Source organism: Mobula hypostoma, chromosome 22 (genome assembly GCF_963921235.1).
Source record: "Mobula hypostoma chromosome 22, sMobHyp1.1, whole genome shotgun sequence".
Classification (NCBI taxonomy): domain Eukaryota; kingdom Metazoa; phylum Chordata; class Chondrichthyes; order Myliobatiformes; family Myliobatidae; genus Mobula; species Mobula hypostoma.
The window spans coordinates 17,766,458-17,779,644 of NC_086118.1; the positions used below are offsets into that span (position 1 = coordinate 17,766,458).

General features: G+C 38.8%; 1 protein-coding gene across 1 annotated transcript in view; it reads left to right on the forward strand.

The window, feature by feature from the left end:
- dnah9 (dynein, axonemal, heavy chain 9) overlaps positions 1 to 13,187 on the forward strand; it is a 585,611-nt gene that overhangs the window by 129,551 nt on the left and 442,873 nt on the right. Inside the window, exon 28 of the mRNA XM_063074264.1 lies at positions 3,618 to 3,722. Within this exon, the coding sequence (XP_062930334.1) occupies positions 3,618 to 3,722 (105 nt within the window). The remainder of the gene's footprint in view (positions 1 to 3,617; positions 3,723 to 13,187) is intronic.

A 13,187-nucleotide genomic window follows, 5' to 3' on the forward strand; every position in this document is an offset into this window, starting at 1 on the left:
GAGGTGCTACCCCTCCCTAGACACTCCGTACACCCCTAGGTGACATATATGTACTTTGATAATAAATTTACTTTGAGTTTTTGAACTTTGAAGTTACCTGGATAGTTTCCAAGCGCCTGTGATGGTAAGATCTGTGCAGGTTTATGATACTCAGGTGCAGCAGGATTATGAAAAAAACATTTTGGAAGCCACATTAATGAGGGTTAAAGTATACATCAGATTGGCAAGTCCACATTATCAAGCAGAAGAGGATGCTTGATAAAACACAATTTTGCAGCACTAATAGTCATTACAAATTAATTTAATATAATTGTTCAAATCACCCAGTGTACTGAAAAATAAATCATTGTATGTTTGAAGCTCACCTTTTTGATTGTTTCATCTCATGTTCTTTTGATTTCTTTAAATATACATTTCTCTTTTTTATAATGTCAGCAATCTTTCTGAGTAACACACCAAATAAGGCCACGAACACCCCAACTACTCACCCTTTTGGTACTTGAACCATCCTCTGAAACCTCTATTCATTTTCACTTCTCTCCTGCTCTCTCTGGAGAAATTGTGACAGGTAGTTATTGTAACCTTCCCATGGAGGAATAACTGTAAGCGAGGAATCAGCGAATTGGTGAGTTTGCAGTGATATTATGTACTGGAGCTGAACTTAACACAGTGCTACTGAGTCAGTAACAATCAATTTAAAAGGTGGCCCTCCATAAAAGATTGACTGTGAGCCTGCCAGTGCTATACATAAACCTTGAGCTCAATTTCAGTATGGCATTTGAACAATTGTGTCTTGTGCTCTTTCAAGATGATCTCTTCACTGTATGACAATAAGGCACTTAATTCTCAGCATTACCCTAATCGTGATAAGATGTGTGTCACTATCTTCCACCTCCCTTCAAAGCATAAATAAAATGTATATTTTAAACACCTCTGGAGATTACTCAGTCGACGTTTCAGGCCGAGACCCTTCGTCAGGACTAACTGAAGGAAGAGTGAGTAAGGGATTTGAAAGCTGGAGGGGGAGGGGGAGATGCAAAATGATAGAAGAAGACAGGAGGGGGAGGGATAGAGCCGAGAGCTGGACAGGTGATTGGCAAAAGGGGATACGAGAGGATCATGGGACAGGTGGTCCGGGAAGAAAGACGGGGGGGGGGTGACCCAGAGGATGGGCAAGAGGTATATTCAGAGGGACAGAGGGAGAAAAAGGAGAGTGAGAGAAAGAATGTGTGCATAAAAATGAGTAACAGATGGGGTACGAGGGGGAGGTGGGGCCTTAGCGGAAGTTAGAGAAGTCAATGTTCATGCCATCAGGTTGGAGGCTACCCAGACGGAATATAAGGTGTTGTTCCTCCAACCTGAGTGTGGCCTCATCTTTACAGTAGAGGAGGCCGTGGATAGACATGGAAATTGGTGGACTTGTCGATAGCGTGTTAGGTTATCGAAGGATACAATGGAGAGTGATCAATTAGAAATTTGGGTGCAGGGCAGGTGGTAGAAGCCAATATGTTAGCAATGTTTAAGCGATATTTCAAAAGGCACATGAACAGGCAGGAAATAATGGGATGTGAATCATGTGCAGACAGATAGTGTTAGTTCAGACTGAGATCGTGGTCATTGCAGACTTGCTGGGTTGACGAGCCTGTTCCATGTTCTAAAACCATGTTGGAATGCTTCAGGCTTTTGTTTTAGAAGTATGTCCATAAAAACATAATTCTGCACAGGGTGAACGTTTCCCCAGGAGGTACACAAGATCATCAGACATAGGAGTAGAATTAAGCCATTTGGCCCATCGTGTCTGCTCTGCCATTTGATAATGGTTGATTATTTTCTCTCTCAACTCCATTCTCCTGCCTTCTCCTTGTAACTTTTGTTGCCCTTACTAATAAAGAACCTATCAATCTCTGCTTTAAATATTAAATATAATGATTTGGCCTCCATAACAGTCTGTGGTAATGGATTTCACTAATTCACCACCATCTGGTGAAAGAAATTCCTCTTCATCTCTGTTCTAAGGCATCCTTCTATTCTGATGCTTTCGCCTCTGGTCCTAGACTACAGTCAATTGCTAGACAGGTAATGATTTGTTTCTGTTGAGTAAAGATCAGATGAATCATTGCAGAATTAAAGATCTGACTTCCTTGCAGATTAAGAAGGTTCTTTTGTCTTGCTGCATCAGTGCAAGATAACTAAATGTCTCACATTCCATATTTACGATATATTTTGACAACTTTATAGCCAATTCCATTATATCTATTGATATAGTCTTTCAGTTGCGCCATGCATCGCACATTGAACAGACTGGTGTGAATAATGAACAAACCACAATTAAGGAAGCACTGTCTTCATAATGCAATGAGTCATGCAGTTTGACAGAATTTAAAAAATAAACTGTTTTAGAGACACATGGTTTATCATATTTATGTATTTGTTATTGTAACAAATGTTTAACTGTTTAGTTAATTTCTCTGGTAAATTGTCAAGCAGAAATTTTGTCTTGAACATATTAAATGTTTGTATGATTTTTATTTTTTATTTCAGAGGTACCACATGGTAACAATCCCTTTGGCTCAGTGAGCACATATGACAATTAACCTACTAACCTGTAAATCTTCGGAATATGGGAGGAAACCAGAGCACTCAGAGGCAGTCCATGCAGTCACAGGGAGAACATTCAAATTCCTTATAGACGGCAGCAGAATTAAGCCCTGCTTGCTGGCACTGTAATAGCGTTATGCTAATTGCTACGCTACTGTGCGGCCTAATGTGGTCACAAATCTTTTCAAGGCTTGGTTTTTCATGCTGGATACAATTTAGCAGCATGGTTGTTGCATCTTGTTGATATTAAGGCAGTGGAGCAAATGTATGATCTTGATTTCAGACGTTAAAAGTAGTTGCATTAAAAGCTTTTGTTGTTTTAAATATTAGTGTTCCCCAATAAGTAATTTTCAGGAAGAACCAACATACTAATCACCATAGTTCCTATTATGAAAGTGTGCAACAGTCTATCAGTGGAGCTTGTAACCTTGGTAATCAGTGATATCATTGCCGGATGTATTTTTAGACCAGGATCTTTTACAACCATTTGAGAGCCGTTTAATGTCTTCTCTAAAACATGGAACATTCCCTTGCAGAGAGCTCCCTTCATACCTCACTATTGCGTCAATACAGCATTTGAGTCTATGGTGCTCTGTGGTGTGATTATTGGTGGAAGAAGCCCACTGCTGGCTTAGGTTGGAATTCTCCTCTTCTAACAGAGAAACTTGTTCCCAGACTGCCAGGAATCCACCATATGTGTTTAAATTGGATCCAGTGAATATTCTTCCAAAGCTCAGATTGATATATCCAAGACACAACCAGACGAAATGTTGAAACTAAGAGATTAAGTAAGAAAGCTGTGTAGATGTAGTGAACTACATCCTTGTAGTTTGTCAAAGCAATAAGTGTTGAGTTCATTTGTTTATGTAGTATTTGTTTATTTGTTCAGAAATTCAGATTGACTAGGATACCAGTAAACTTACTGCAGGGCTTCAACTGATGCCAGGAAATCTTTTGTCTATTTGTACAGGCAGAAATGATTGTAACAATATTAATTCTTATTTTTGTTTGTGTTGCAGTCATGTGGCAATATCTACAAGGGTCTAGCACAGACAGGAGCCTGGGGTTGTTTTGATGAGTTCAACAGGATTTCTGTTGAGGTTTTATCTGTTGTTGCTGTGCAGGTAAGTTGAGATTTTTTATTTTGTTTTGTAAACATTTATTGATGTATCACAGCAGTTGACTATTCAGCTTATCAAGCCCATTCCATCTTCTTAAAGAGCTTTGCTGTTAGTAGCTCACTCTTAATCTTTTGCTTTAGGCCGATAATTTTTACCCTTTTAAGTATTTATGCAATTTTTCACTGAATGTTGCTGTTGATTCCGGTATGTATCACTAAACACTCCTTTATTGTCTCTGACCCAAGGAATATAGAGTTGTCAAGGACACGGGAAAATTGATTGTTCAGGTCCTACCAGTATGGTGGAACCTGTGTTCAAACGATACTGTGACTAAAGTGATTTAAGTGACAGTGCTTTGATGCCGTGCTGTGAGCTAAGAACAAAATAACACTGAAGGCACAAGGAACTACAGATGCTGGAATCAGGAGGGAAATCTGTTCAGGCAAAGTATCTTGAACCAAAACACTGACTGTTCATCTCCTTCTGTAGAGGCTGCATGACCTGTCGAACTCCTCCAGCAGTTTGTTGATTTTTTTGAACAAATTAATATTAGTTTATATTACAAGAAATAGCCATATTATCAAATGCATCCAATATGTAACAAAATTCATTCCACACTTCTAGTTTCAAATACTATAATCCATCATCAGTATATTTATAACAGCTACCATGTTGCAAAGCATTAGTTTCTTCTCAGCTTTCTGCTCAGTCATGAGCGAACTAGAAAGTAAACAACTTAAGGATTCCTTTGCATGACTCATCTTAATCTGACATAGGGAAAGTTATTTTCATTTTAAGTTGTTTTAGCACATGCTGAGAAATTCTCTCTTCTCACTTCTTGACAGATTTCTCCTTAGCTTGTGCATGTTTCTCCTGGCATAAAATCCCCAAATGGCATCAATGATAGTGGAATACTCAAAGTTCATTGTCAACATTGTGACAAAATATTCTTTGTTATTTATTCAGAGTTTTCTAAAATCTTTTCCCCCAGACGCTGTGCTTTTTGCAAAGGGCAAGCTCTCAAACTGTATTCTTTATTCTTGCGGAGATCTCCTGGAACCTTAAGTATAAACTCATCCACGTGTGGCTGAACTCAGGATCATGATCTCACTCAGCTGTTGAGACTCAGGATTATTCTAATTTCTGACTCAAGGAGAAAATATCATCGACTTTCCATTTGGCCTACAAGGCAGACAGAACAGGCACAGGGATTTATCTGCATTGCAGCATTTCTCGAAGTGCAAGCATTCAAAATCTGCACTTGTAATGTTGCTATCATTCCCTGGCAAGCTCATATTGAGAATACTTGTACGTACCATTGAGGGTCGCTTGGGTATCTCTACAAAATGAGCATGAATCCTCATGACACTATTTTGCTTGCCTGTCTGGATAACTCAGTCCCTCTGAAATCATTTCACCCTTCACTGCAGCCGCCTTTTTGTAATTAGCGGCATTCCCCTGAGGCTGAGGATTAAGGGAAATCAACCTCCAAAGGAAAGTGTATGAACATTGTATACTCTCTCTAATGTAGTTCAGGATCATCTTATAAATTTGCTTTTATTGGAGATGCCTGGACATTTGGTACAACGTAGCTTGGACCGGAATTGCTGTGTGTATTGTGACGGGTTCCTCTCAGACTGGCTGCAGATGTGAAGTCAAAGATCAGCAGCGGTGAGATCTCGCAATACATCGGTAGGACACACAGTGCTGAATCTGCCATATTTATGTAGTAGAGCAATCTGCAGGTTGCAACCATTAATTCTCAGTCTTAACCTATGGAACGATTCAAGGGGGAGTATATGGGCAAATTATCCCCTACTGTATCTAATGAGGTAAGGAGTTATCGAGTCAGATCGTGATACAGCATGGATGCAAGGCCTTCTGCCCAACCAGTCCATGCTGACCTTGATGCCCACTCTCTAGTCCTGATATCCTGTGTTTGGCTCACCCCTTCATGAACCTATCCAAGCACAACTAAAGTGTTACTATTGTACCTGCCTCAACTACTTCCTCTGGCAGCTCATTCCATATACCTGCTTATCCGGATAGCTCAGTCTCTCTGGTATTTATTTATTTATTACAGTGTGGAATAGGCCCTTCCAGCCCTTCAAGCCACTCTGCCCGGCAATTCCCCAATTTAATCCTCACTTAATCATGTAGCAATTTACAGTCATCGATTAACTGATCAACTATCATGTCTTTGGATCGTTGTAGGAAACCAGAACACCTGGAATAAGCCCACGTGGTCACGGGGAGAACATACACACTCCTTACTGGCCGTGGCAGGAGTTGAACCTGGGTGGCCTGAACTCTACAGCGTTGTGGTACCCACTATGCTACACTACCCATCCTCATGCAATGTAATAGTGGGCCTCAGATCTCTTGTAAATCTTTTCCCCTCTCACACTAAATCTATGCCCCATAATTTTGGAGTATTCTATTACCATCCACTTTATCTATGCCTCTCATAATTTTAAGCGTATCAATAAAGTCACCCCTCATTATCCTATGTTCCAAAAAATAAAGACCTGGGCTGGTCTGTCTGGCCAAGTTCTCCCTAGAACTCAGGCCCTCTCATCCAAGTGACATGCTTGTAAATCTTTTTTTGCACTCTTTCCAGTTTTTAGGTTTAAGATCAAGTTTCAATCCAATTTTCCGGTCTGAGCTAAAGATGATAAAACAGAGAAAGCGTAACAGTACAGGGCAGGGAGAAACCCTTTTACCCTCCATGCCTGTGCTAAACATTAAACCCATCTGCTTGCACAGCGTCTATATTCCTTTTCTGCTTGCTGTGTGTTCAGTCACCTACCATTCTCTGTGTAAAAAAAAAACTTGCCAAGAAAATCTCCTTTAAATTTTCTCCTATTATTATTAAAATTGTGCCCTCTGGTATTAGAAATTTCCACGTTGGGAAAAATGATTCTGGCTATCTACCATATCTGTGCCTCTCATAATTTTATGTACTTCTTTCAAGTTGCTCCCTCAGCCTCCAGTGCTCCAGAGAAAACAATTCAGCATTGTCCAAGTTCCCCCTACAGCTAGTTGTCTTGATGTCAGAAATTATTACTCATACTGTTTGCAAACTATGTTCTAGCACATTGTATAATATTTGACATTCAAGTTTAAATATTAACCTAGAGCTAACCTTCACTGGATGTTTGACACTTACCTATGCTATTCGTTCGTTCATTATGTACCCTGTTGTATGACATGGACAATCATAGCGTATCCACAACCAAGATTGTTCTTGGTAAATTTTTTCTACAGAATTAGTTTGCCATTGCCTTCTTCTGGACAGTGTCTTTACCTGGACAGGTGACCTCAAGCATCATCAATACTCTTCAGAGACAGTCTGTTTGGCATCAGTGGTCACATGACCAGGACTTGTGATATGCACCAGACCATCTACCACCTGTCCCTATGGCTTCATGTGACCCTAAACAGGGGGCTAAGTAGTGCTACACCTTGCCCAGGGTGACCTGAAGGCTAGTGGAGGGAAGGAGAGCCTTACACTTCCTTCGGTAGAAGTGTATCTGCACCTTGTCACCCCACTTTTGCTATTAGCTTTATCAAATAAAAGGAATCCATCTTTCTTTCGGTGGTTTTTTCCCTTTTTTTTCTTTCTCAGAAATTGTTTCATTCGTGTCATAGTGACACAGTGTTAATTCCATCTATATAGACGTAGGAAAAGGATATATTGGGTGCTACTGAGAACATTGTGTTCATGCATTAAAAACATATAGAGGCCTAGCATTAACATCACATAGACTACTCACCCAACTGCTTCACTGCGTACCTCCTACTGCCCTATAGAACTGGAGTAGAAGCAAGTCCTCATTGGTTCCAACAGAATGTCTAAGAAGATTAAGGAGGGTTGACTCAAACAAAGGAATTGCAACTTATGGAAAGGAGTAGTTCAACATATACTTCTAATTATGGATGTGAGTTCCTTCAGTGCACTGTAACTATACCACAGACACTTATTTGGTATTTCTCTTTGGCCTCTTGTCAATCTAAATTCTCTTCCTCACTCCCTCATTCCCTTCCTTTCTTTCTCCTACACTTCCTCACTTTCTCCCAGTAGACGTTCTCTGAATCCCTCTGATTAATGCTGTTGATGAAGCAATCAAGTTAAATAGTTATTCTGTGATGGGTTGTAAAACTGCGGCCATTTAAAGTGCTTTCTCTTCTCGGGTCATGTTAACTATTCTGCAGTGTACTGCTTTCCAACATCTCTTCAATCTGAGACCCAGTCTTTAATGCAAATTCACCATGTATTACTACATGCAGGTAGGATATCATGCACACATAACCAGTATCCCAGTATCTGACAACATGTGCCATCTAACATAAGCCATCTTTTAATTTCTAGGTGATCTTACGAAAAGGTTAGGGTAAGCCTGGAGAAGTTACTCATCATGTTTGTCCTAATGTGTCACAGGACAAATTGTCAAATGCTTTAAAATGAAAGGTTGATGATCAGAAACAGAACATTTACAAGAGAATGCTGCTAACTAAGTGTTCTTATACTTTTCTCCTGTTCATTAGAAAGTATTTATGTGTAAATTCACAAATCTTCCAACCAGCCAGATAGTGATGCTATCCCATAGTCTGATTTATCCAGCCCCTAGTCTAAAATACCCTTGTTCACACTATCAATATATTTTCAGGTGGATTGAAATAACTTTCTTGATCACACAGCATTTTAATAGCACTTGTCTCTGGTATGTCTACTTAAACAGTTATGAAAATAACGTGTGTTTGCTTAAATCTGTTGTTCTTGACCTTTGTATTATTCTGAGCACTTTTGACTCATAAAGGCTAGTATATATTCAGTCCTTGTTAGGTCTGTACATGTAGCTCCTTGCAAGGTTTCTTTGATTCACAAAGCAATGTGTCCTATGTGCATTTATTTACACATGAAATGGATGCATCAGATACCAGTTTCAATCTCACATGCATGGATGGGCTATCTCCTTACTGCTTTTCTAAAAGAAATTGAAAATGGTGGGAATTAACTCCATGGTCAGTTGCTTTATCAAAACAGTGGCAATGATACTTTGTTTAGATCATAATATTTTGTCTGCATGGCAACATATGACTGCAAGAATTAGAAATAAGAACTGTCTATCTAATCCACTGAACCTATTGAGCCATTCGTCAAAATCACAGTTGATCTTCAGCTTCGGCTCTCTTACCCTGTATATTCCCTATTTCCCTTTATTGTCTTAATCTCACACAAGAAAGTAGGAGCAGGAATAAACCACCTGGCCCCTTGATCCTGTCCTATCCATCAGCATGATAATGTTTGATCTGCTTTGCATCTCGGCTTCTCTTCTGTGCCAAGTCCAGAAGGGGCTCATTTCCCAACTTTTCAAAAGACTACCTGCCTGTTCTTTAAATATCTCCAGTGATCTAAGCTCCACAACCCTCTTGGGTAGGGAATTCCAGACTCATCGACCTCCATGAGAAGAAATTCCTGTTACTTTCATTTTAAAAATGGCTGTCCCCTTGTTTAATCTTGAGATGTTCAAAGTGGTGGAAACACGTACCCTGTCATTTCCCCCTTAATTTCGTATGTGGTGCAAGAAGATAAGCCCCCTCCCCTTCTTTTAAACTCCAAAGAATACAAGTTATTTTTTTAAGTGGAGGGACAGTCATAAGATATAAGAGCAGAATTAGGCTCTTCACTCTATCAAGTTTGCTCCACCACCCAATCATGGCTGATTTATTTATTAAACCTATTCTTGCACCTTCTTCCTTTAATCCTTAACCTTAATAATCAAGAAGCTATTAATCTCTACCCCAACTACACCAAATGACTTGGTCTCCCCAGCCCTCTGTAGCAATGGATTCCAGAAATTCACCACCTTAAGACAGAAGAAGTACCTTCTTATTTCCAATTTGAAGGGAAATTCCTTTATTCTGAGGCTGTGCCCTCAGATCCCAGACTCTCCTACCAGTGGAAACATGCTCTAAACATCCACTCTGTCCAGACTTTTCTACCTACCAGTTTTGAAACCAATTTGGTGAATTTCTACATATCCTGTATGACAAGTATGTCCTTTTATATAGGTTAACTGCATATCGTACTCCACTAACAATCTCATTGAGGTGTTATGTAATTGCAGTTAGATACCTATACTAAGCTATTTATCATCTCATGAGAAAAACCATATTCTCTTTGCCTTCTGAAGTGGTTGTTGCATCTGCTTGCAGGGGTTTGTCCTAGGAATGACTTAGTGAATCTTTTCTAGACAGCCTCCAATGCTAGTATATAATTTCTTATATAAAGGGACCTAGTGCTCCAGATATGACTTCAAGTATTACAAAATAACTGTAACAATTTTTATCTACTTCTGGACTCCAGGCCTTTGCAATACAGACCAATATGCCACTTGCCTGCCTAACTGCTGCTGCACTTCATGTTCCATGAACAAAAATGGTTAGATTTCTTTTACTCCACCCACTTGTGGTCCCTTTTCCATTTAGATAACCGTCTGCTTTTTGATTGCTCCTGCTGAGTGAATTACCTCAAATTTTCCTACATTAAAGTCCACTTACCAGATTTGACCCAATGATTTTGATTTGATTTGACTCAATGTACTGATATTTGTTGGAGAATCCAAGTATTATCATCACAGCCTGCTCTCTCAGTGAAATCGATTTTGAATGAGCTCAACAACTAAGACACTCTATTGGTGAGTGAATTCTTAAGATACACCAACCTCTGAGTGAAAAGCAAAATCACACCGTTCAGTATTTAATAGTAAATCTGTTATTATGAAACTAGATCTAGGCTAGTCAGCTTGTGACATTGCATACAAGAACACCTATATTCATTTGAAAATCATTTCCTTTCCAATTTCACCATTAAAAAAAATCTGATTTTCTGTTTTGCATGTTCTGTCTCATTTCATTTAGCATATTTGTATTCCCTTGACATATCTTTGCATTCTTTGCTGTACTAGTAAAATTAAGAATATGATATTTAATCCCTTTCGTCAAATGCATCATAGCTCTCTGACCTTATCAGTTAAAGTCTGCCTATTTGAGAAAGATGTATTAACTTCCAGTTTCTGGTTTCTATCATCATTTAAATCAGAAGAATCAGAATCAGTTTTATTATCACCGTCTTGTATGATGTGAAATGAGTTGTTTTACAGTAGCAGTACAGTACAAAAACTTAAAATTACTATAAATTACAAAATTTAAAAAAATGTACAAAAAAGGAACTGTTCATGGACCATTCAGAAAATGGCTGGCAGAGGGAAGAATCTGTTTCTGATTAGTTGAGTGTGGATCTTCAGGCACCTGTACCACCTCCTCAATGGTAATAACTGTTGTTACAGACAGTGAGGGTCCTTAATGATAGATGCCTTCTTGAGGTATTGCCATTTGAAGATGTTTTCAACAATGTTGAAGATTGTACCCATGATGTTGAGCCTGGGAGCCTCCATACCATGATATAATGTAACTAGTTAGATCGCTCTTCACTGTACCACTCTCTCTGGTTTCCCTTTATTTATTCCATTAGCTATATTCTCAAAGAAGATCAAGAGATTAATCAAATATTCACTGTTATTCACTGTAGATTGCAACAGATGTTCAGCTATTAAGTGAGTAATTTCCTATTTTCTCTTTCCTTTCTTGCTTAAACATTGGAGTCTTATTAGTCACACTCTGATCTGCAGGAACCCTTCCAGAGTCTAGAAGGAACCTGATGGCAAATTTGTTGAAAGACTGGAGTTGTAATTGGATCATTCTGTACCTGATTTCATTGTTGCTGGCTGACATTTACTTCTGATCAACATTTTACTTGGTTACAGGGTGAGATATTTAGGAACACTGAGGACAAAATGTTCTTCCACACCAAAAACTAATTTGACCATCAAAGGATTAAAATTAAATTCTTAAAGTAGAATCCTCATTGGAATATTTGTTAAAAAAATTCTCTTAAATGCCACCTCTCAAAAAAGGATACACATTTACTTTTGCACCAAGGTATCCCGCAGATTTTAAAAGTCAATTTGGCTGAATCATTACTTATGGAACAGGTACATTTTCATTTATTGCTGTTTGAAGAGATTGAGCCAGCAGGAGACCTTTTGAAACAGATTTGACCAGGAAAGAATGAATGACATTCGTGATGCTGCAGTGACTCCTTTATGGGATATTGTGTTCGTTTATCATTACCATTTGCTGCCAGAGGTCCGTGACTCTTCAAGTCTAGATTTGTTGTTTTAGAGGCAACCATCACTGTAATTATGGCAACTTACATTCAAGCGATAAATAAGCCTTGTTAATTTATTTTGTTCTCAAGAATAGGTGTGCATTCCTTTTCCTATCATTAACTAAAGAAAGCTCTAATATCTACTGCACATTCACAATGAATGATTTATGAGGGGTGATTGATAAGTTCGTGGCCTAAGGTAGAAGGAGTCAATTTTACAAAACCTAGCATATTTATTTTCAACACAGTTCCCTCCTACATGTACACACTTAGTCCAGCGGCCGTGGAGCATACGGATCCCTTCTTTGTAGAAGTAGTCCACAGCAGGGGTGATTGATAAGTTCGTGGCCTTGGGTAGAAGGAGATGAGTTATACAGCTCTCGTTACAAGGATTATTTATAGCTTGAATGCAAGTTGCCATAATTACAGTGATGGTTGCTTCTAAAACAACAAATCTAGACTTGAAGAGTCACGGACCTCTGGCAGCAAATGGTAATGATAAACGAACACAATATCCCATAAAGGAGTCACTGCAGCATCACGAATGTCATTCATTCTTTCCTGGTCAAATCTGTTTCAAAAGGTCTCCTGCTGGCTCATTCTCTTCAAACAGCAATAAATGAAAATGTACCTGTTCCATAAGCAATGATTCAGCCAAATTGACTTTTAAAATCTGCGGGATACCTTGGTGCAAAAGTAAACGTGTATCCTTTTTTGAGAGGTGGCATTTAAGAGAATTTTTTAACAAGTATTCCAATGAGGTTTCTACTTTAAGAATTTAATTTTAATCCTTTGATGGTCAAATTAGTTTTTGGTGTGGAACAACATTTTGTCCTCAATGTTCCTAAATATCTCACCCTGTATCCAAGTAAAATGTTGATCAGAAGTAAATGCCAGCCAGCAACAATGTAAAACCGGCTACAGAATGATCCAATTACAACTCCAGTCTTTCAACAAAATTGTCATCAGGTTGCTTCTAGATTCTGGAAGGGTTCCTGCAGATCAGAGTGTGACTAATAAGACTCCAATGTTTAAGCAAGAGGGGAAAGAGAAAATAGGAAATTACTGACTTAATAGCCGAACATCTGTTGTAATCTACAGTGAATAATAGAACACATAAATAAAGATCAGTGTTTGATTAATCTCTTGATCTTCCTTGAGAATATAGCTAATGGAATAAATAAAGGGAAACCAGAGACAGTGGTACAGTGAAGAGCGATCTAACTAGTTACATT